Source organism: Streptopelia decaocto (genome assembly GCF_964273445.1).
Source record: "Streptopelia decaocto genome assembly, chromosome: 1".
In the NCBI taxonomy this organism is placed as follows: domain Eukaryota; kingdom Metazoa; phylum Chordata; class Aves; order Columbiformes; family Columbidae; genus Streptopelia; species Streptopelia decaocto.
This window is the reverse complement of record NC_138663.1, coordinates 190,098,057-190,122,106: the sequence shown is the minus strand read 5'-3', so window position 1 is coordinate 190,122,106 and position 24,050 is coordinate 190,098,057. Positions and strand designations below refer to the sequence as shown.

Genomic DNA, 24,050 nt, shown 5'->3' with positions numbered 1-24,050 from the left:
TCGGATCACTCCCACTGGCAAAGAACGTACCAATGCAGAAGTAGGTAATTTGTCGCTCATTTTTTCCCCACTGTGCTGAGTAATATTTGACAGCACTACACTACTCCAGGCAACCTGATCCAAAAGTCTCACCTTGCCTTTCTACAGCTACTGGGTTCCACCCTTCACCCAGACACACACAGGTTCTTGCTCAACACACACCACTGTCAGTTATTCTCTATTGTTAGAAACAATATAAATAAGTCATAGTTCCTCCTTCATGATCTAGAACTACTTATTACTACCATTTACAACAATTTAAAACCAGAACAGTTCATATATTGGGCATGCTCCTTGATCAAATTGCATTTTGCTCTACGAACAAGGGTTCTTCATAAAAATTCTGTACACCCCATCAAACAGTGGTTAAGTGTGACAAATCTCTGCAATGAAATATAAAAACACATTATTATCTGTGGAATGAAGGAAAAACAGCCAGGCAAAATGCAACATTTATCACTCCATCCCAAAGTAAAACAACTCTGCCTGGGCAAAAATTAACTTCTATATAGTATTGATCTGACACATTTATAACCTCGCAATTACGTTCTTACCTGATTTGTTCAGTTTTGCTGTAATGACAGCAAAGAAATTCTAGACATTCTTAACAAAATACCACAACTCCAGAGCAACATTACAACTTGCTTACTCAAAACAAAAATGAGGTTGCAAATATTGAGCCACATTACCCTAAGTTTCCATTTTTTAAAATAAAAATAGTTCCTACTAATTAGGTGGAAAAATCACAGAAACGCAAAGCAATTTAAAATCTTGCATGTTCACAAGTTCCCTGATTTTATATCAAACAACTGCATACTTCAGCTTTTGTTTTCACCAGCTAATGCACAGCTCAGTGTGAGTGGCTCAGCAAGAGATTCCTCTCCTCTTCCAGGCCCTGAATACTTGTAAAACTAACATCAGTTGAAACCAGCATTCTACAAGTATGTCAAGGATTGACATATGCAAAATCACCAAAAATACTTTAGAAATGAAAGAGATGCATGGAGGGAGTCAGCTCAGGTACAGCACGGTAACGCAGAGTAGGGCTGAGAGCGTCTCTTTGTGTCAACAGATAAACCACCCCGCGGTTCTGAAGCAGAAGTCAGCTACTTACATTATCTCATCCAAAATACAGCACAGTCCATATGAAAACACATGACACATTTATCCCGTGAACTTTGTGAACATAAATCCTGACCCTAAAAATATTTACATGCAGGCTTAACATTAAGCCTAAAAACCGGGCATTAATTCCAAAAGAAATACTTGGGTGTTTAAAATTAAACATATGTAAGTGCAAACACCGACAGAATTGGGGTCATAAAAACCAAAAAGCACACACCACAACATTATTATTTATTGCTCTGTAGGCACCATGACCTAACAATTACATAATATAATACTGATATTTAAAATAATTTTCAACTTTGAAAGGCACTACAAATTCTAAACAACAAACTCCATTGACCTAATAAAGAAATTACACGGCACGCAACTCAATGGGGTCACATTAAAATTGCTTCTGCAAGATAAACTTTCAAATATCAGAGACAAGCCACTGCTATATCAAATAGGCAACTAGTTTCCTCTGGTGACTTTTACACCAGGGAACACCTTAACACTGAATAAATGCTGTTTTCTTATTACTTACAGCTCTTAATATCTAATCACTCTTTAAGTAAGCATCATCTTGCTAATTTATGACATTAATTTAAATTAATCCAAGGTCTAGTATACATCACATCCTTACACATTTCACTTTGATATTGTCGGTATCACTTCTTCACAGTTGCTTTGAACTATATGAAGACATTTTTAAGAGCACAGAAAAACAGGATAAAAAAAAAAAAAAAAGAGGATATTTTGAAGTATTTTCCAGTAAACAGTTTTATCTAGAAGCTAACAAACTTCTGCTGGTTCTTAGCCATACAGGTCCATAAATATTTACCAAGGTTGAGACTGACAGGCTGTTCAGTGCAGGTAAAGCCTTATGAAAAAAACAATGTTTCACTGAGGTCATCAATGCTTCCACAAGAGCAGACTCCAAACAAATGCCAAAGCTTACAATGTCAAAGCCAACATTTTTGTAATTATGCCTGATAGGGGTTAGTAAGCTTATTTTTTAACCTAACCTAACCTGTTTCAAGTGAACAGTACTTTTCCACCCATTCACCAGCTTACATTCCTCTTGCAAAGTTTCATGCCTAAATTGCAGCTTTTTTTTTTTTTAATCAAAAATTTGAGTCCTGTGTTAGGAAATCATGATGTGTTTGCAAATCTCAGACCTGAGTCCAAGGCCTTGGGCTATCTCTTGCTGAAGTCACCAGGCCGAGTTAAGGGTCAGTACAGTTAAAAATTCAGTACTAAAAACTCTCATTTTAAAATTATGCTTTTTTTTTTTTTTTTTTTTACAATATCCAGAGATTTTAAAATGTAACATTACATACTTTTTTATTAAAAAAACACCCAAAACACTAAGTGGGCACAATGGTGTTCTTTGCTGAATTTGGAGTTAATCATTTTATATAATATTGCGTTCAGGAAAGAGCATTCCTCCCTCAGTAGAGCTATTTTTTTTTTTTTTTAAGAGCAAATTATACAGGACCTTATTAAGTCTTATGGTTTTAGCAAGTACACTGACATACCTTGTTTCCATTTGGAGGAAATTTGTTTTATTAAACTCAGGGCAGCATATGGTACTAACATGTTTATTTTCCAAGTGGTAGGGACACTAACCAAAACCATCTGATGTTTCTTCCTAAGCCTCCTTGATCTGCTGCTGGATTGCAGCTTAGAATAAAGCATCGAGAAGCCAAAAGGAATTGGGTAGAGTACTAAAAAAAAAATTCAGTAATTCAAAGTGTTTATTTAATGACAGTCTAGCTGAGAACAGTTTCTCTTTTGAACAGAAGCTCGAATGCATTTATGATTCAAAATTTATTTCCAGACACTATCAAATGTACCCCAAAGCTAATTCCTAACAGACAGCTCTTACTTTGCACACAGAGACAAAAACAAACCCACAACATCATGTAATTAAAAAAGGAATTAAATGAAGCTCAGAAGTGCTTAATAGTGGATTTCTACAGAAGTAAACAATCAGCACTATGCATTAGGAACATGGTAAGAAAAGTCACAAGGGACCGTGAGATTTGTCACTATCACAACTCCAGCAATTGGTTTCTCAATTAGTTGACAGAGTACTAATATCCTCTCAAGAGCAATGCCAATTTTAAAGTATGGCTTGTTAAAGTTTAAAAAACACGAGGTTTTAAGTTTTTAAACCACATTTTCAACGGTAAGAGCTAACAAATGGTAAAAATAAAAGGAGATCCTGGGTCAGCGCACCGAGAACTAGAGTTAGCCTTTTGAAATAGCTGCCAACTACAAAAGCTTTAGAGACATTTTACACACAGCTCAGAGTTCCTCTGGCGCAGCTGTAAAACACATAACCTGAAACCAGCTCCTGCAGCAGGGGTTTGCTTGCAGCTGTTCTTCTGCCTCCCCCGCACGCAGTAATCTGACTCCTTTTCAGGCAGCAGCTTCTTCAATAAAGCTACAGGAGAGCAGCATAGGTGTACCGAGGGACTTCAGAACCGGGAGCCGTTGAAGCAGGTTCCCGAACACCCGAGCCCACAGCTCAAGCTTCGCCGAGGCGCGCGGTGGGTCCCGGCGCAGTCCCCGCCGGCGGGCACCGGGCGGGAAGCCCCACTCCGCCCGGGCGAGGGCTGGGCCGGGACCGCGCGGGGAGGGACCCGCTCCCCGGCGCACACACAGCAGCCCCGGCCCCGCTCTCGTACTTGTTGCCCCTACAGGGCGGCCCAACCCGGCGTCGGCAGCAGGCCCGGCCCCGCCACACCCGCGGGGAGACCCCGGCGCCGCCGCGGCCCAGGGAACGGTGGGGGAGGAGGTGGGCGTGCGGCTGCCTCCCTGCCCGGCGGCCCTCCCGCCGCCGCCGGCCGAGGGGAGGCAGAGCCGCCCAGCGCCGCGGCGGGGCAGGGAAGTTACTCACCGCCGCCGGCTCCGAGCCGCGCTCTCCTCAGCCGCTGCCGCGCCCCTCAGCCGAGCCGGCTGTGCCCGCCCGCTCCACGGAAGGCAAACTCTGGGCAGCACTTAGCGGAGCGCGTCTCCGCCGGGCCGGGCCGGTGCTCCCGCCCCCCGCCCCAGGCAGCGGCGCCGCCCAAGTGACAGCCGCGCTCCGCCACTCCGGCGGCAGCCCGGGGCGCGGGGCCGAGCGGCGGGGCGCGCCGCAGCCTATCGGAGCGGGCCGGGGCGGGCCGCGCCGGAGCCTCGGGCCGGGGTGTCCCCGCCACTCGCCTGATCGCAGCCCGGCGCGCCGGGGTGCGGGAGGGGCCGGGGTGGAGGAGGGGCCGGCCGGAGATCTGCCCCGCTCGGCGCCCGGCCCTGCCCTGCCCGGACAGCTGTCCCTGCCCGCCCGAGGCCTGCGGCGTTGCCGGGGGGCAAGCTCCGGGGGGCTCTGCCATTGACTGCAGGTGGCAGCTCCACTCCCGCCTCCCTGTGCTGCCGCCGAGCGCACCCCCGCTCAGCCACGGGCGAGCGAGCGGTGACCGCCCCAAGCCTACTTCCCCGCGTGCAGGGCCTGCAGCACTCCCGCCGCCGGTGCGGAGGTTTGCGGTGGGTCCCGCCGACATGCAGCGGGGCGGACAGGAGCCCACTGGGCGGGTTGTCACCCCCGCTCTCCCCTCGGGAGAGACCGGGCGCGGCCGCAGGTGCCCAGAGGGGTGTGGCGGCGGCTCGGCGCGCACCGCCCCGGCTCCTCCCCGCCGGGGTCCTCGCCGTCCTTTGCGCCTGCCCCGCCCCGCCCCAAGCCGGGCTGGCAGAGGGCATGGCGGCGGCCTGCGCCTGAGGAGCCGGGCAGCGCGGGGGAACAGCGAGTGCCGCCATGGAGGAGGACCCGGAGCTGGAGAGGTGAGGGGCGGGCTGTGGGGGTGGTTGAACGGCCCCGGGAGTTCACGGTCTCGGTGGGGCCTCTCCGACGAACAGGGTCCCCGGGGGCTGCGGAGCAGGGTGAGGGTTGCCGGGCCCAGCGCGGCGGCCGGGGCCCAGCGCTGCGCGTCCGTGTGCTCCGGGGCCGTCTGCGGGCCCTACCAGCGCCGGGCCTCGGCTCTCGGGGGGGCGGCGGGCGGTCCTCGATGGAGAGGAGCGCTCTGGGCCCGGCCTGGCTCTGCCCGGCACCGCCTGCTCTCCGCCACCGCCTGCTCTCCGCCCGCGGCGAGTGTGCGACTCAGGGGTGCGCAGCTTGGGCTGTGTCTTCAGACAAAACTTCGGAGCCCTCGCTGAGGGAGTTGCAACAGGAAATAAATAAAATCTTCCTACGTAACGGGGAAAATCCATTACTTAAAAAAAAAAAAAATCAGCTCTTCTTGTGAAGCATGCTGGTACCGTTTAGAAACAAGATTGAAAAGTGTTAGGCGGCTTCTTTCTCATCAGTTATAATCACTTATAATTTCGTGATTAGGGGTACTTGGTAAAATTTAAAAATAACAATAAATCAAAACCAAGCAAATAAACTTCACTTCATACAAATGCCAGTTTTCAGTGTCAGAGATGTGCCAGTTGACTAATTGTTAAAATTGCCTTGTTCCTTCTATGGAATGATAGAAAATGCTTGGCATTTATTCTGTCAAAAAAATAAAATAGCTTTCTATTTTTCATTTTTTTGGGACAAGAGGGTTCCTCTCGCTCTACGTACAGAGTTACAGTGTTCCAAAGCAAACACTGAGGATTAAAATGCAGATTTCTGCATTTGGATACTCAGTCACAGTAGGCCTCTCTTTATGTGTGCTTGGGGAAGAGACTTCAGGTGTTTATATCACAAATTTGGGGGATAATAATCTTATTTGTAGTTATTGGAGGTGGTTGTTTTTTTTTTTGCAAGCTCATTTGTGAGTAACAGCACTTCTCTTTTTGCTGATAAAAAACCCTGTTACAATGAAATGATGACTAGGAGCTTTCTGAACTCTTCTCATGGTTCTCTCCCTTAACTTTTAAGAAATCAGGTTTGAGAGTGCTTTTCAAAAATAACTTGTTTCTGCTTATATCTGGCAAGTTTTTAAATGGGACAACGCAATAGCACTGGGGTGGTAGAGGGGTTGGGAGCATGATGCTTTCTAAGAGGCTTTTAATTCTTGGTAAACTACTTTTGCTCTCAGATTATCAGTTTAATAATTAAAGCTTCTCTCTGTATATGCATAAATGTTATTTTTCCTAGTGCCATTCCAAACTTAAACATTTTTCACTCATAGCAAGTTGAAACCATGTCACTGTTCTTCCATGCTGTCTGTCTTCTGGCTGCTGTTGCTGTGCTGTGGACGTGGGGTCCCCTGGGCAGTTCATGGTTGTAGCTGCTTGCTCAGCAGCCATAGCTCACTGCTCCAGACACTCCTTCTGACACTCTCCTGGGTGGTTCCCAGGAACCAGATTCAAAGCTTTTATCCTGCCTCATGGCTTCAATCTCAGTTGGGATTTGCTTTTTCTTTTCAGTGGCACCATGGCAGATAATAAGGATGAAGCTCAGTATTACTTATCAAGTGGTACATGGTCAGGTTTAGGGGTCTGGTGTCTTCAATCCAGGCTACTGTTCACCTCTGTACGTGTTTAATCAGCTCTGAACACATAGTAAGTACAATATAGTGTAGTTGATGACTAGTCACTTTCTGTCCTGGATCCACCTGTTGTTAGTTACTTTTTCATACCCTCAGCTTTCATAACAGCTTGTTTTGCTAGTAGCAGCCTGTACTCAGTTAATGCTATGTGCATTTAGATGTCATACTTGGCATTTCTTACTGTAAATACACTACCCCATACAGTTTTCAAGAGTCTAATACAGACCTTTCTTTATCCTTTGGTTTACAGACATTACTATATTACGTCTTAGTTTTGTATTCAATGACCTGTTGATCATACTGTCCTGTGAGTAGTACAGCGATGATATTTAGGGTTTATAATTTTTATGCTCTTTGTAATATGGCTTTAGCCTACAAACAATGGCATTTCTGTTCTGTAGCCACAGTGTTAACTATTTTAGGTAGACTTTTAGCATTTAAAAATGGGTTTATTTGGAATATTTTCAATAGTCTGTCTCTGAATTCAGGCTTGTCTTGCAATGCACAAGTCTTAAATAACAGCTTAATATTTGTGTGTGTGTGTTTTTTATTTAATTTACCATGGGAGAAAAAAGAAGAGTAGCTATTTTTGTTGGTGTTTTTTCAGATCTGAAGATGATTTTGTGTCCCAGCATTTCAAAGTGATCTGTTAAGACAAGTCAGTTGTCCTATTTTTTTTTGTTGTTAACTAAGGAGAGGTGTCTTCATTTTCCTTGTTCTATTTTGTCCTTACTGCCACACTGCTATGCTCTTATTTTTCAGTTTTACTGTGTCTGACTCTTGCTTGACCTTGCATTTGATGTTTTCCTCACTTTAATAGGAAGTGATAGTCGCTACCAAAGCTGAATACTAACTTGCAGGTTACGATGTAACTGTTGTGTACTCTAAAAGCCATAAATAGCATAGGTGTGTAGTAATATTTGTGACATTCTACTGAATTGTTTTGCCTCCTCTATCTCATCCAATAACCTTTGTTGAAAGTATGAACTGACTTTTTTTTGTTTTCTTTGGAGCTTGGTGGTACAGCGGGGAAGACCCAGAGCCTGAGATACAATGTGATTCTAAGAAAATTCTAGCCTAAATTCTGTTGATTTGTAATTAATGATATTGGGAACATATGACCCAAGAATGAGTAGGAAAAAAAAGGTTACAAATCAGCTACTAGGAAATATTTAGTTTGTTTTCCCTGCAAACAGGTATATCTGTTTTTCCTAGTTTATGTCAACTAAATATCCTTTGGGATATTACAGAGGTCTCTATTTTCATCCCTATCTTAAAAAAAAAAAAAAAAGTCTTTCTTCCTCCTCTCTTTCTGAAATTGTTATCATGGTTGCTCCGTGTGTTTGAAGCACAGAAAATGATGTCATTTCTCTGCTCATATAAAGGAAGTGGCTTTGTTATACTGTATGTCCAAATCCTTCTGTAATTCGGGCTGTCTTTCAAGAGCTATAAATATTTCACAACCTTGGATACCATACCTTATTAGAAGTGCCTACCAAACTTGTTTGGAGCATCATTTACTTGGAAGCAAGTGTTTCCTAAGGACATGCTGCTCTGAATCACAAGGAACACTATAATTCCTTAACAAGAGGCCTGTAGTTGAGCTGGGAATCAATAGTCTAATATTTTTACTGCACAGGCATCCTAATTATACTTTTTAACAAGTAAGCTTTGTGCCTGGGAGAAGTTAATTGAAAGTTCTTACTGTTGTTTTTAACAGTTAAACTCAAAGTGTCAGGATTCAGTATGCCATTCTTTCCCATATTTGTGGCAGAAAAGAGGTCTGCAAGATAAAACCGATGTTTGAAATGGAGTGGTATGTTCACTGCTCAAGTTGGTGAGAATATCAGCACAGGAGTGTGCTTCAAATAGCACTCATGGGACTGACAAATAGAATATTTAAATAAGTATGAAACTTCATTGACAAAGAATGAGAGCATTCACATTCCTGATGTGGGGCGTCTTTGTCTTTGAAAAAACATTAGGAAATTTGTGGTATATTTGTGCCTTTTTTCATTCTTGCTCTTAATGTGGTGGTTTAGGCTTTATTCTTGACATTCCTTTTCATCAATTCTCTTAGCAAGTGTGAGCAGATAGGACAAATGAGATCACAGGAGTTAAATATAAATTGCACTGGCATTCATTACCATTCCTTTATTGTAGAAGACAGTATCTTCAGTCCTTTACTTGACTGAAGGTCTTGGTATTAATCATTCAGATGTAATCAGAATACCAGCATCCACTTCTATTTCCAGTCTCATGCATGCTTAAAGATAAGTTGTATAGTCAGCATAAAACTACTTTGAGAAAATTTTATTTTTAAAACTGCTATTTTTTTCCTGGGCTTGCAGCTTGCTGTCAGAACCTAGAGTGCCTCAGGAGGCAGGTTGAAGTACAATTTTGGGGATCGCAGTAGCAAAGCAGCCTGGCCTTTGAGCTTGAATAGTAGTGGTATAGACTGCAAGCAATTATTAATGCTGGGAAGATCTTCCATGAAGATGCGTTTGATAAAAATGTTCCTTCTCTGACTCTGGGAGATGTTGAACTCCGTATTCCTACTCCAGGTCTGTGCACTTCCTTAGCTAATTGCATGCTGTGAAGCAATTCCAGTAGATATATTTTCATTACAGTTCTCATCAGGATCTTTAATGAGATGATGGCATGGGTGGAGATGGCAGAGTTTGTTAGGTTATATGCTGAAAGCTACCACGTACACCCACAGGGGACTAAAGAGAGACCATGGTGGATGGGGAAGCCCAAATAGTGCCCAACTCTGCCATGCCCATCTCAGGAGCCACCAGCCCATCAGAGGTCCATCTCCATGAGCCCAGAGTAACACAATGGCACAGTGGCAGGAGGGAACCCACAGTAAGGACTCAGAAGAATGAAGATATTCTCTGGGCCCCTGCTGGGAGGCAGCCTTGACCTCCAGGAGTGACACCCATCAAGATGAGTCAATGCTGGGGTGCCTTTGGGGCTTAAGGGTGTTGCTGTGTAGCGGTGGAGAATGCATTGTGGGATGCAAGAGAAGAGCATTTTGAGATTGCATAAGGCTTATTATGGGATGTGTAGAGGAAGAACCAAAGGAGGGGAAAGAGAGAGGTTCAGGTGATTTGGTGAGAAGCAAGAGTGGGAAAATAGAGGAGTAAAGGGATAAGAAGGTCTGATCCTTTGTGAATAGGCTGCCTGTTGGTACACTTGTCTGGCCATGCCCTGCACCTGATCAGCGCAGCCTGGTTTGTCTTCCTGTTAAATTCCTTTCTGACTTTTTCTTGAGCGAGAGTCTCTATTTGAAGGGAGAGGGTGTACATCTCAGCCCTAGCAACTAGAGTCAAACCATGACTTGGAGGGACTGTGTGTCTGTGGTGCCAGCAACTGGAACAAGTGCAGGCCTGGGCACCAGCAGTGGGGCTGGGACCTTGGGCTGGAGGGCTGGGTGGTAGCAACTGGGGACACTTGGTCAAGTGAGCAAAACCAAGTGTCAGCCGCTGGAGTGGGATTGGGGACCTCTTTATCTGTGCTGCAGTACTGGAGCAAGTATGGATATGTGAGGCAGAACATTGCTGCTAGTGAAGATCAAGCTGGATCAGCTGGTAAGTGGGTTAATAAAGTGGGAGATGGGAGGAGCTAGCTGTTGAAGGCACCAGGGAGTCCTGGCCAGCTGCTGCAGAGGCTGCAGGATCAGGGTGTCTCCAGTGGCAAGATGTGTGTGTGCCTGTCTCTGTGGGCAAAACTGCGTTGGGTACTGGGGGTCCAGGGTGTCCCAGCCTGTACCAGCAGTTTGTTGGGCTGAAGCTTCAGGGCTCCTACACCTGGACAGAGGGAAGAGCAGGGTGAAGCTGTTGGTGTGAGCACCCTGTGTCTGTTTGTGATCGGTGTGGGCAGTGGTGTGTACATGCACATGTACATGTGTCTGCCTGCTGGGAGTGGATTTTCAGTCTCGCTACTAGTTGGGCCTGGGCATGGAGCTGTGGCTGCCTGGCTGTTCAATTGTCAGATCCAGCATGATATGTTTTCTCCTAACAGAGTGGTCTATAATTACAGACATTGGGTGGTCTCTGTAACGACATGGTGTTTTTGTTGCCTGTAACTGTATCAGACATACCTCTTTATTACCAATTATTCATTTTTATTCACTTGATCTTCCAGAAAAAATGATGGAGCTCTTTGCCTCAGCGAGGAATAAGAAATATCTCTGGTTTTGCCTGACTGCAGGACCTTTAACATTTTCCCATTCTTTGGGCACATACATTTGTGATGCAAGTTGTTAGGATTTGTGCAATGAGAGCTTTGCCTGTAACCTTGAAATATAGAGGCAAAAGTCTAATCCTCAGAAAAGTAAATAGGCCTTGGACCATAATCTTGAAGATAAAACCATCACTGCTTATACTTTCCTGTTACTGTAATTCTGCAGCGAAGCTTGGTTGCTCAGAAAGGATTGCCACAAGAAGCACCACTTAAAACTTGCTGTAAAAGATGCCAGAATGATGACAGTGTTCTTAAATGTGCCCCTGTCCCTAATTTTCCCCCCTGTCAATTGCGCAGTGTTTTGGTTCTGCTCATGTGAAAGCTGCGTGCTGCATTCCCTTTGCTCATGCTGCTGCTCTTGGAGTGGAAGCTGGCAGCCACAGGACTGTTTGTATTGTAGCCAAGCTGTAAAAATGGAGAGAGCAAGGAATGCAGAGTCCCAAGAGGCCTGTGAAAGCAAATGTAAAAACCTTGTTTGCATAGCTTCTAAGCTTTTGGCTTACTTGTGTAGAGAATATAAGTTCACTGAGTGGAAACACATTATTTCAAAGAGGATCTGAGTATTTTTTCATTTGTCTGTGCAAGTCGAAAGGGCTTTGTAAAGGCACACTGAATAAGAGTACTGTTGAAAGACGGATATTAGGCAACAACGTTTGATAAGAATGGAAGATGTTGACTTATAAAGCTAGTATGATGAGGATGTGAGGAATCTTAAACCAATGTGCCATTAATGGTTTAGTGCATGGAGAAGCAGTAGTACAATTTTTGCTGCATTTCTCTACTGTTGTTTCTGTGAAAGCCTTGGACGCTTTCCATTGCAAAGCCCTTCAAACACAAACTCTCAAAGGAAAACGTTATGACCTGTGAGTATTTGCGTGTCTGTCTGGCACAGATCTCAGCTTTTGCTGGATAGAATGGTTTCCCCTTGAAACAAAGGAATGTGTGTAAATAAGTTGATCGAGGATTATTTCTATGTTGTTAGAGAACTTGTGACCCATTCTGGAAACTTGTTTATGAATCTTTAGCTAAAGTATTGCTTGCCAGAAATTACTATAAAGTGTGGAAGTAGTTCAATGGTAGCTGATTGTATGTACAAATATTTCACTATATTCAAGCAGAACTGCAGAGTAACTGCAGAAAGAGTTGCTACACCTTGGTGTACATTACAGTTGTACTCATTTAGCACCAATTTGGCTTCTGTTGCCATGGAAAACCAAAACATGCCCAAAAGCTATACAGACAGAAGAAAAAGTGTGTCTGTGTTTATAAAGTCACTAGCCTATCCTAATGAATGAACAAATCCAGGATCACACATGTGAAAGGGGCTGTTAAGGGCTTATGTTAATACTGTAACAAACTGGAGAAGGTTAGATCTTGCCCAACAGATGTAGGCCGCTGTGTGACTGCTTAACATTTTCTCATTAGCAACTGTAGGAAATTCTGTTTTCATTCCGTTATTGCACATGCAGTGTACGCATTTAAAGCTGAGACCTCCTGTGTTTTCTGTGTAGATGGGAATAAACCACTCTGTTGGATGTTTAGAGCCCAGCATTAACTTGTTGGATCTTCCCATGGACCTGCCATATAAACTGCTTGCTTTTCTTCTCAGACCTGCTTCTGCTCTAAGATGATGACTCTTGACTTCTCTTGTATCAATTTTGGCTCAACAGTAAAATTGATAATCAAGGGGTTTTTTAATTTTGCAAAGCAGCAAAATCCTGCTATACTGATAATACCGTAACAACATGATGGGACATGGCTTCCTTGAAGTTTGAGTTGAAGTGTGTTGGCAGTTACATTTTTGCACAGTCTACACATGCACTTGTACTATCAAGATAATGATTGTGTTGCTCACATAGTCAGAATGCCAGCAACCCTTCTGCCACGTCATAGCTGGGGGAACTAAACAATAAATATCCTGTGTTGCCTCCTACCTTCAGTTCCTTGAGCCTTCAGTATTACCCGTGTCAGTGGGGTTAATGCTTTAGCTTCATACACTGGGTATTACAGCCAGGTGCATAGCTTTCCTTTTCTGTCTTGAAATTCTTTTTGCTTCATGTGTATAGTTGCTTACAGTTAACTAATCAAATTGGTGGTTTATGCATTCATTTTATATAATGACTCACATTATCCGTTCGTTGGTTTTCCTGTTAGCTTCAACCATTTACTGTAGAGCAGTTACGTAAGTTTTGAGGTTGAGATTAATTTGTAAAGAAAACCAAGAGACTGACATTGCTTCATAGTTACAAAGATGAGCTCTTCCACTGTTGCACAAAGCTAGTGCAGTTTAACAGCTGGTAGTTGCAGTGATTTTACTGTCATCTGACTGCTTGCTAGAGTTGTTTAACCATGCTCAAAATATATCTGCTGTGGTTGAAAGACTTTAGGAAGAATCCAAGTGATGTGACAGCAGGGAAGAACATTCCCAAGGTGAAGTGATGGGGACTGTGCTTTTTGGTGTAGTAGACCAGTTTTGCACACTTTATTACTGCTCTTAAATTAGGATTGCAGTTGTTGTATTTGGAACAGATTTAATGTTTGATTTGGGTTTTTTAACATATTAAAATGTTTCTTTTAATCTTAGTGCATAGGAATTTGAATTATCTTAAGAAAGTCAAGGTGATTTTGGTAACCTCTTTATTGTTAAGTTCACTACAGTGAAGAAGCTCTCCACTTTATTTACGTAAGTGCATGAAGTGGCAAATTCTTGTGTTCTGCAAGTGGTAACTTTTTTCTCTTTCTCATATGTAGGAAGGCTGTGGAAGAGTTACTTAAAGAGGCAAAACGTGGGAGAACCAGAGCAGAAACAATGGGAGCTATGGGCTGGTAAGTTGGCCCAAGAGAGAATGAATGCTGTGACTAATGCCAAAATAATTTTTGCATTTGATGTGTGACAGAAGTCTCTACCTTTTAATTTGCTTCATGTTTAAATAATAGTTTGTCTTCATCCACGTACTAATTTGTCTGGGTAAAAATTGGAGTCCAGATAAGAAAGAACATACTGGCCACATGTTACTGGGTTAGACTCTTTTTAAGAGTTCATAACCTGACAAAGAAACCTAAACCCTTAAAACAATAAAAATAATAAATTTTCCTCTAATAGAGAATTCATCTGTAAATTGCAGCCAAAAGTGAACTCAAAAGTGTAATCCAATTTTGGAAGGAGGTATTTATAAATACTAAAACAGAAACCTAAAACCCAGGAGCTAATTTGTATAGCAAGTAGGAAAAGAATCACAGTATTTAAATCTTAAGTGAAATACAGTATTAATTCTTCAATGCATTGTTTCACTTTTACAGCTAGATTTTCATGGAACGTAATGCATATAATTAAAGAAGTAATAACATGCTGTGAAGAGTCATTCATCTTAAAACAATGTACATGACTTTGATAAGAAGCTATTGGATCTAGGGATGTTCACGCAAGTAGGGCACCAGTTGACTGCATTAAACACATTTGTAGATAAGATTTGGCTTCCTCCACCAACAGTAGTAAAAGATAAGCCTGCACTGTTAATGAAATTCTCAGTTTATTTCTTGGGTATGTTTGTTTTAGTAGCTCTGAAGAGATTAAAATAGTGCTGGAAAAAAAAAAAAGTTAATTCTTTATGTTTTCTAAACAAGTTTTGTGGGGTTTATATATTTTACCCAGTGTTTCTGCTAGGGATGCAGTTTATATGCTTTATGTTGAAATAGTTAGATTGGTTTAATCCCTTGGAATGGTTATAGCTATACAGATGCAGCATGCTTTTAACCTGTCAGACTTGTCAGATGGCCAGGTACACCAATGCAGATAATTAGCACTGTGAAGTGTTGCATGCGTCCAGCTACTGTGAATTTGCAAGTGAATTCCAACTATGGAGACTAAATATTTCTGTTGAGAGATAACCAAGTGTCCCTGAGCAACTTTGCTGCTGCTTGTGCAGTCTGGAATAGCTGCCAGGAGTGTGTTTGGGCTTCTCCTCCCAGCTCTGGCTACTTCATGCTCCTTGTCTGTAAAAGAGTAGTGGTCCTGCTCAGCTGGCTGTGATGAGCAGCTCAGGATAATATAGTTTGCTAAAGCCTGATGCCCAAGATCTGCTAGAGGAGGGGACAGCCAAGGGTGACCTGTTCTTCAGAACAGCTGCAGATTCCACTAGAGTGAAAGAGCAGGTGGCTAGGCCAGGGTTGTGTTAAAGGTGTAGGAGGAGGATTGTCAAGAATGCTTCAGGCAGAGGAAGACATAGGGATTGGCACAGTGATATCCTGAACTGAGATTCTTCAAGCAAGGATCCTTTCAACTGTGGAAGAATGTGAAAATAGCTATAGCGGGTCAATCAAAGGACCCATCTCTGCAGTGTCCTGTCTTTATCAGTGCCCAATAGCCAGTGCCTGGGAAATGGAGGAAGACAAATACAGGAAAGTAGCAGTACTTCCTCAAGGTGCTAGCCCAGCCTTGGGCAGTCTGCAACTCAGGATACCTTGCACTCAGAGGTGATATTTGTATATGATACTTCTCCAGGAATTTTTTCCTCTCTGAATTTATCTTTATAGAGACTGGTAGTCACCTCGTTTGCTACAAATCTGCTGCCATAGAGTTTGGCATAGGCTAGTGTCCTGCTAGTGTGTGTGGTTCTAAGGAAGGTGTAAAGCCGCCACATAGGCAGACTCCTCAGAAGTCTTTGTGTCTAGTTCTGCAAGCACAAGAGACAGAGCAACAGCTGGAAGTTGCCACTACTCTCTTCCTCTTAATATTTTTTGTGCCCCATTGTGCTGTTCTGATTCTTCTGAACTGGCCCAACATCTAGGTATTGCATATACCTGTGAGAGATGAGATAACCTGTAAGATATTTGGAAAGCGAATTAACTACGCTCGGCTGAGTATCACACCCCAGCAAAATACCATCAGATGTAACTGATGTTACAGTAAATCCTGAAGAGCTTCAAAGATTAGATCTAGAACTGACATGTAACCTTGCAGCTGTAAACTACGGAGTGGAAGGTAGCTGCTGCCTTGAGCTTTGTGGATACCAAATGAAATGAGCAGAAAAGTTAGTTTGTGAAAATGTACATTAGTGGACCAAACCTAGGAAAGCATAAGTGGTAGAAGCAAAGAGACAAGGTCATCACTCGCTTGGCTAAAAGCACTCTTAACAGGTAAAAACACAAAACCTTCCTTCCTTGCCAAACTCAAAATGCTTACAGGTGTGTTTCATGAGGACTTCTGGGATTTCCTCGGCCCTTTGTCAGAGGAGTCCTGGAGAAGAGATGCGCAAACTGGATAGTTGAAGCAACTCGGCTTATGAAGAAAAGATTTGTTCTACCATCTGTCTTTTGGGTAAGGAGAAGCAGAGGCTGCTACTGCTCATACTTCACTGATTATGTTGATCTCCAGCAGCTGTTGGATACTGGGAAATAAATTTCTGGAGTCAGTGGCATTTGATAAGAATTGGGGCATTCCTGGGGAACTATATTGTGCATAGTGGTACAAAGGAGTAGTGTCTCCTGGTGAGTGTTGATGGCAGCAAAGCCGTAGCCAGCAAGCTTCTGAACACTCTTGGGACTGCTTTCAGGTTCAAGCCACTGCTCCCTTAGTGTCCAGAGTCATTAGTTCTTCATAGCTCAAGTGCACTGCTTGAAGAAGTTCCCCAAGCACCCCTACTTACCTTTTTGCTGTCTCCTTGTGTGAGACGGATTATCAGCTGTTTGATCTTAAATTGCAAGCATCCGAGCTAGCATAGCTGACAGATACAGAAAACATGCACTGAGCGGTATGCTTTTAGCCTGCTGTCACTGATTTAAGGATTCAGCCCCGAAATAATGGGTGACTGCTAGGATTCCTTCCAGTTTGGGAATGTTTTGCCAGTGTTACATTGTATTACAAGTTTGCTGCAGATGACATGGGTAGGTGCTGCAACCTGTAGTGGTTAAATGCCTGTAGAAGAAAGGCTTGTCCCAGACAAGGAGGTTGGTGGTGATATCAGGCAAGACTTTATGTGGGAAAGGACATAATCTGAGACGCTGTGGACATGGAGAAACTGTTAGTATTGTCAATGGGGTTCATGAGCTCTTGGTAAGAGTCCTCACTCGCTGGCCTCCATGCTCTCAGGACTGCTTACACTGGCAGTATCTAGCTCCATGGTAAATTCATCCAAGAAATACTGGGATATTAGTGTTTTGTAGATCTCACATTTTTGGCTCTCGAGTATTGACTTGTTCATTGGATGTCCACAAGATTCTGGTTCTCAGCCTTACAGTATTTCTAATTCCTGCAATACCCATTTTGTATGTATTCTATGGCCACAGTGATTCTTGTTGGGGGTCTCCTACATCCTTATGATACCACATGATACAGATGCTGCTAATGGTGTGTCTGCTTCAAGCATTAGTGGAGCTCATCACAAGTAAGAAAATGTGTGAGAGAATGGGAAGGGAGGATCCTCTTCTGAAGGTGTCTTAATCCTCGAAAAGTTGAGCAAAAGAAAACAGAATCTGTGGCTAAATCTCAGTGATGCTGCTGTGATTCTGGAACTTCTGAGATCAGAAAACACATCAGAGTAGCTGTCTGAAAGTTCAGCCTTGAAGGGCCAGCTGGATGCAGAGTGGGAACTTGTGGACAAATAGTGTAAGAACATTTGAAATGGTTAGATAAATGGATCCTTGATTCAACAGATGGAATAAAGCTGTAAGACATTAGGATTTCCATTGTGTGTCTAGGTAAAATCAAGCTAAAAGCTCAGCTTTCCTTAAATGGTTTTGTCAGTCCTGCGTACATAATTCATATGCTTCTTATAGTAGGGGAGTTAGGTCCCATTTTAAGGAGTTGTTCCGCATTAATTGAGAAAAGCAGTTAAAATGCCACAAAAGCTGCTGTGTGGACAAGTTCTAGAGGCTTTTTTTTTTTCCTTCCTCCAATGTAGAGGTGTGGTCTTTAAATATGCTGGTAGCAAGTGAGCCAAGGCTAAACTGAATGTAATCTTCTCATCTTACTGGATAACCTAAAAATGAGATATGGAAAACAGGGTATTTTGGGATGGTTTATTCAGCTCTACGTTTTAAGAGCAGATGAATTGCAAAAAGAAGAAAAGTGTTGAAAGCACTGAATTATTTTTAATCCTATTTCTTGTAAAGCAATCCTAAAATTGGATAGCTTTCTGTTCAATATAAAATCTGTTAGTCAGAAGTGCTGCAGAATACAAAATACAAAAATAATGAAGATGAAGCCAAAGGGTTTAAGGGCATTGGAACTGCGAAATGCTGTATTGCATCTTTTCTTTGAATGGATGTTGCATGACTGTGCAGAAACACTGCAATGTGATTCCACTATATCTCTTTCATTTCAATGTGAAGAGGAGGAGAAACAGGGTACGGGCAGAGGTTGCAAAGTAAATATGTTAAAATCTTGTAATCAGAGCACAGGTTCCCGTCCAAAGTCTGTCAGCTGTATCTAGCTGCCAACACCATACAAAAAAGCTTGCAGTGTCATCCCAGGCATCCTCTTTTATGAGATCTCCTGTGAAAGGATAAAAGCTTAGATTAGTTGATTTAACAAAACAACCTCTAGCTGCTTTTTTCTTTTTTTCAGTCACTCTTCTGTTGAGTACTATATTTTCCATGGCAGTTTGGAAGTGGTAGAAATGTACTTGTAAGTTCATGCAGAGTGATTTCTGTTTCCTGGAAAGATCTGATTTGCTCTGTGTGCCAAGGCCACCTGTTCAATATGTCCAGTTACTGAGCAGAGAACAGGCTGTGGCCCATGGTGCTGTACTCCTGTGTCTTAAGTGGTGTCAGTGTGTGTTACTGGTAAGTGGTACGGTGCACTTCTGCTCTGAGCTGCACTGCTACACTTGATGACAGGTATTGGCTGGAAATTCTGTGTTATTGCAGAGAAGTTGGCTTAAAATGTCAAAAAAAGAGTTAAGATTTGACCTGTGTTCGCAATAACGGATTTAATTTTTTTTCTTGCTCTGAATGCGATGTTACATTTCATCATTGCATAGTGCAGAGGTTTGGGGGTTGTGGGACTTCTCTGTGGAGAAGAATGAGGTTCTATGGCTAAGAATAGCTTGATTTAGCTTATTGGAGCATGTAAAGCAAAAGATGAACCCTTACACTGAGTGAATACGTTGCTACAGAACTGGAGCCAATTTAGTAGACAAGACTGCTCTAGAATTGCAGGTTCTGTGCTGGTTTTGGTCACACGTGCTGCCCTGCTCCAGGCACGCTTCAGATCAGAGCTTGAATGTTCTTTTAATGTGTCTTTTATATTTTTTTTTAAAGAAAAGTATTTAAAAGCTGCTCTGTGGCACTGTTTACTAGTTGTCAGTATCGTGTCCCACCTTACATAGGCTGAGCTTGCCTCCCAGCACTTCAGAACGTACATTCGGGGAAAAGCTGTCATTGGATTGAGCATCACACGATCAGACCTACAGCAAGCCAAAGGCCTGTCATCAAGGAGGTCAACTGTAGAAGTAGTCTACAGTTTTCTCACCATTTGAAATGGTCTTAAAGACATTGGTAGATTAATATAGTTCACTTTTAATCTTCACAGTCCCATATATACCATGGACATATGTAAACATGGGTTTGTTTACGTGCATGTGTAATATACCATGTGCCACACATCTCACTCCCTTTAAAACTTAAAAGCAGAATTTGCTTTGTTGAAGTCTGAGGTCAATAAAACTAAGGACTGATGTTTCTCTTCAGTGCTGTAATTTACTGCTGCTCCATGAAAGGCTGGTGGCTTGATTTTGTCACTGTGTGATGGTGAACCAGTGGCATCCCTTCGCTGATGCTGAAGCTCTGTGTTTCTCATCAGTTTTCATTCTTAGTATAGCTCAGGCAGCACTCATGGTGCCAAAAAGAAATAAATACTTCAGCAAGGTGAATTTATTTTGGGGCAGATTGTCTCATTCTGGTGCTATATATATTCGTGATTAATCAATGCATTAGCATTGATTGAGAGGAAGGAGACAAATGTGAAATAGTTTTTCCCTGGACGCAGCCTAGAAAAAACTGCCCTCCTGGGTAGGAGATGTTGAGGTACAATGTTTAATCCTGGCAGAAGACATACTAAGGACTTAAATGGTTGATTTGTGTTATGTGTTGAGTGTAACCTGTACCAAGTTCAGCACCATGTTCATGGCTGATGTAGCTTAAAGTAGAAACCCTGTTCTACTGATATATGTTAGCCTTGTATTTTTACTCAGTAATACAGTTAATGGATAAATACTGTTTACCTAATTTACAAAACAGCTATACTAGATACAGATAGAGATTATTTTTTTTTAAACTAGGACTTGAGCAAAACAGTGTAGATTTATATGCAGAAAGTTTAGAAAACTCTAAAACTGGTTATGCTGTAGAAATATCTCAAGAAAAATACCTGGCAGAAATAGAACAGTGTGGCTGTTTAATGTGTACCTCTAAAATTACTCTCATAAGTTCTTCAAGGATTTAGGACAAGACCAATTATCAATGCTTAGTAGGCAGACCTGAAGCAAAACACCATAGTAATTACCCCACCCAGTTAAAAGACATGAAGTATGCTGAATAATCAGACCTGTTCTTCGTTACAATTCTGTTGTTATTCTGATACCTCTGATTATTCAGAAGTTTCAGAGGTTTTTAAGCGGTCAGGGTATAGCTTCTACAGTTACACAAAGTATTCAGTTAGCACAGATGATTGTAACCTTGTGGCGTTAGGATTCATTGCCTCCATAGTTGATAGAGTAAATGACACTGCGATCTCCAACTGCTCTGCTTTTTTATACTAATCATGTAACTTCTCCATTAGCATGCAGACTCAAAAATGTTTTGGAGACAAACACCACGGTGGCTCCCACTATAAACAAAGCCTTCAGAGTGATTCCTGCTTACTGCAGGAATATATTCAAACTTGTTTTTTCTCATCCCATTCTTTAAGAAATTATAAATTTGAAATAAGTAGAGTACAGCTGATACCAAGAAGATAAATGAAATGTATAGCCCTTGTTTACTAAAACTAGCTGAAAAGCTGTGTGCAAAAGTGTTAAGCTGTAAGAGGAGAAAGAAGCAATGGAAGAGTTGGATAAGTATCAGAAAAAACATATTGTTTGATGGTTTCCAGATATAAGTTAAAATTAGTATGCCTCACATATGTTTTATCACTACAGCTGTTTAGGTTCTTCATGCAAGTGTATCTTTTACTTTCTGAATATCTCAGTTTGTTAAATAATACTGACTTTAGTAGCTTATGATATTGTAAACCATTCCAATTTGACTTAAAATATGTTACTAAAAATTTCATTCCTGAATACCCAAGTTAAGCACCGTCAACCTTAAAATATATCGTCATCCTCTGCCTCGCCCTGCACATGCTACCTTGTGAAAATCATGTAGATTTTTACTGTGTTGAAGTAGAATATTTTTCATCCTATAAAGAGTAAGATAAAAGGAGAATGGAGACAAACTTGAGAATATCTTTCTGTACTGAGAGTTTACACTAGGTGGCATGCAAGGAAAGCCAAAAGCACAAACCTGTCTTAAAATTATTGAAGTTAAAATTTCAGACTTGATTCAGGATGTTTTTATCTTGTCTTTTGATCACTTTTAAATGTCTTTGCAGGCTGAAGTGTCCTCTTGCTGGTACAAATAAAAGATTTCTTATTAATACCATCAAAAACACGTTACCATCTCAAAAAGAACAAGACCAAGAACGTGAGCAAAAGGAAGACAGTAAAGAGCCTGAGCCAAACAAAAGCAGGAAAGAAGAAAAACCAAAGAAACGCAGAATTCACCCATACACACCCAGCTTTCAGTCCAGAAGGAGAGTCAACTACTCTCCTCCAAGGCATCGAAGCAGGAACCAGCACACAAAGGATAAGCATGAAAAGCGATCAAGCAAACGATGAGGAGAGGAGGGTGATGAACATGTGTTGTTACGAGCCAGGAATGTCATTAATTGTCAGACTGCAGGGATGTTTTCGTTTTTCAGGAAAATACGCTGTTCAAAATTGAATTTTGAACTGAGTTGCTTGTGTGAGAAGTAACCTTGAGGTAGCTTTAGAAAACCTTTATTTGGGACCTTTAAGGTAAAAGCAAAGTGCAGCGTAAATCTTCCAGTTGTTTTAGAACAGACATTCCTTTCCCTTGCTCCGTTCCTCTCTCCCCGTCTGACTAAGCTTAGGGTCTTAGTGATGGAATGTGATATGTGTGTCACTGTCTGATACAACTCGTTTAGTCATGTCACTCTTTTGGAAAGAAATTTTAATTAAGCATAAATCTATTTATTGTGTAAAGTTGGCAGAACAACTTTGCTGCTAACCAATAAAGTTTTGTGTGTTTGGGTTAGTTTAGTTCTACAGCATCTAGAAGGGAAAGCTGATCAGTGTCTGGCCAAGCACATATGTTTTGTATAGAATATAAGTTTGCTTTACTATAAAAAGAACAAATTTTAAATGGGCAACACTGGTTTTGCTTTCTAGGAGGAGCTACCAGGAAACACTGGTTTTGCTTGTTATTGTATATTCACAAACCTGTCATAGGTAATAATAAACATTACCCCTAAAAGCCATAGCTGCAATAATTGTCTCTGTTTAGACTTCCCTCTGTAAGGAAGCATTTTGAACAGTCTGTTGTCACGGTGCTTTCAAAACAAACCTTGAAGACAAAATTGTCATGTTCTCTGTCCAGTGCTGGGAAGTTTCCGAGTAAATGTGTAATACTAGAAGTGCAGAAGTGATACTTAAAAACAGTCAAATGCTCACTTTCCAAGTCTGTGTGACAATTCTGTAGCGGTACAGTTCTTAAACTTGTGGCTTGGGGCACGTGTAATACACATGGGCATATTCTACGTCTCGTTTCTGTTCGTGTTACAGTAACAGACTTCCATGTGAAATATTTTGTATTTTGGTATTCTCAAAAATAATTGTTTTGAACATAGGCTTCCGTTTTTAAGTGTATTGACAATAAAATTGAAAATGTTCATTAAAAGTGCTTTGTGGAGGTAATGCTTTTAGTGGGTTTTGTAACTGACATGGGCCTCTCTTCTGAGGGCAGGGAGGACCAGCGCTTTGTGGTCCTTCAGTGTTGTGCCAGGGCGAGAGTGCCACCTATAGGCTTTTCTATACCTCGTTTTGCTATACTTAGCCGGCTCTTGGAAGGAGGTCGTTAGCTGGGAGATGGGGACATCAAAGTGCAGATCTGCCGTGCCTAAGTTTTGATGCCTGAGCTGGGAATTCCTCTTCTGAGTTATGGGAAGGTAGTTAAACTGGTGTTGGGGCCACCAGTGCCTGCCAGGGTCAGTGTAGCCAACACAGTGGGACACTTTTACATTTCCACTAGGGAGTTGTGGAGAGTTTCTCTATTTCTTGGCAGCAACCAGAGTGCTGTAGAAGTCCCTGTCTTTCAGAAAATATCCAACGATTTAAGTGGGATGAATGAAAAAGTAGTATCTTTGGAGAATGTAGGACTGGGATGGATGAAAAAGTGGTATCTTTGGAGAACATAGGACTATCTTTGGTTTAAATAAACAGATATTGTTTGCAGTCATTATTTTGCTGGACATTGGTTGTGTTCTCCTTAATAATCCTTACTGGAAGGACAGCACCTGTAATACCAGCTGGGCTCTGCTGCAGAGACAGTGCTGCACAGATGTGGCTTTGCAGCAGAGAATTCTTCTCATCATTGGTCAGGATTGGGCCTGGAGATGTTCAACAGAACAAACCTCCATGAATTCTTGCTGGTCTGGCTGGTAGTGATAATATGGTGTCCTGAGAGCTTTCCACATTCAAGTCTTCAAACACCTCTTCAGGAGAAGTGCTGCTGTTGATTCTATGTTAATTTAAGCCAGGCTTTCAGGTAGGGAAAGTGATTAGAATATGCTTTCAAAATTAGTCCGGATTGTTGGCAGAGAGTACTTCCATACTAGAAATGCTCAACTAGAGGATCTGACATGACCTAAACCAGATAGCTGGAGGAAGCCTGTCTTCATCAGTGGTGGTAAGTGCAGATCTAATTCCACTTTTTTCTGACTTACAGATTATATGTGAATTATTCTTTCATTGGTTGATTCCATATTTTAGTGCTGTCTTTCATAAGTGTACCTAATAAAGAACGTCTCATTTCTGTGCTCATGAACTGTTCTTAAGACAAATCTTCACATGCTGATCACTT

At 42.2% G+C, this 24,050-nt stretch overlaps 2 protein-coding genes across 3 annotated transcripts in view; one reads left to right on the top strand and one right to left on the bottom strand.

The window, feature by feature from the left end:
* The window catches only part of LNX2 (ligand of numb-protein X 2), a 59,646-nt gene extending 54,951 nt beyond the window's left edge, over window positions 1-4,695 (bottom strand). For both annotated transcript variants that reach the window (XM_082043649.1, XM_082043646.1), the window contains exon 1: window positions 4,052-4,695. The gene's annotated coding sequence lies outside the window, so the exon portion shown is untranslated. The remainder of the gene's footprint in view (window positions 1-4,051) is intronic.
* Window positions 4,696-4,834: 139 nt separating this feature from the next.
* POLR1D (RNA polymerase I and III subunit D) lies at window positions 4,835-22,868 on the top strand. The gene is made up of 3 exons (XM_082043653.1): window positions 4,835-4,968; window positions 13,665-13,739; window positions 21,502-22,868. The coding sequence occupies exons 1-3, from the start codon at window positions 4,943-4,945 to the stop codon at window positions 21,785-21,787; spliced, it is 387 nt and encodes a 128-aa protein (XP_081899779.1). The 5' UTR covers window positions 4,835-4,942; the 3' UTR covers window positions 21,788-22,868.
* Window positions 22,869-24,050: the final 1,182 nt, after the last annotated feature.

Excerpts from the sequence above, each read along its gene's own strand:
- POLR1D (XM_082043653.1), top strand. The coding sequence starts at position 4,943 with ATGGAGGAGGACCCGGAGCTGGAGAG. Across the intron at positions 4,969-13,664 it reads GAGGACCCGGAGCTGGAGAG|GAAGGCTGTGGAAGAGTTAC; the intron begins GTGAGGGGCGGG and ends TCTCATATGTAG. Across the intron at positions 13,740-21,501 it reads ACAATGGGAGCTATGGGCTG|GCTGAAGTGTCCTCTTGCTG; the intron begins GTAAGTTGGCCC and ends ATGTCTTTGCAG.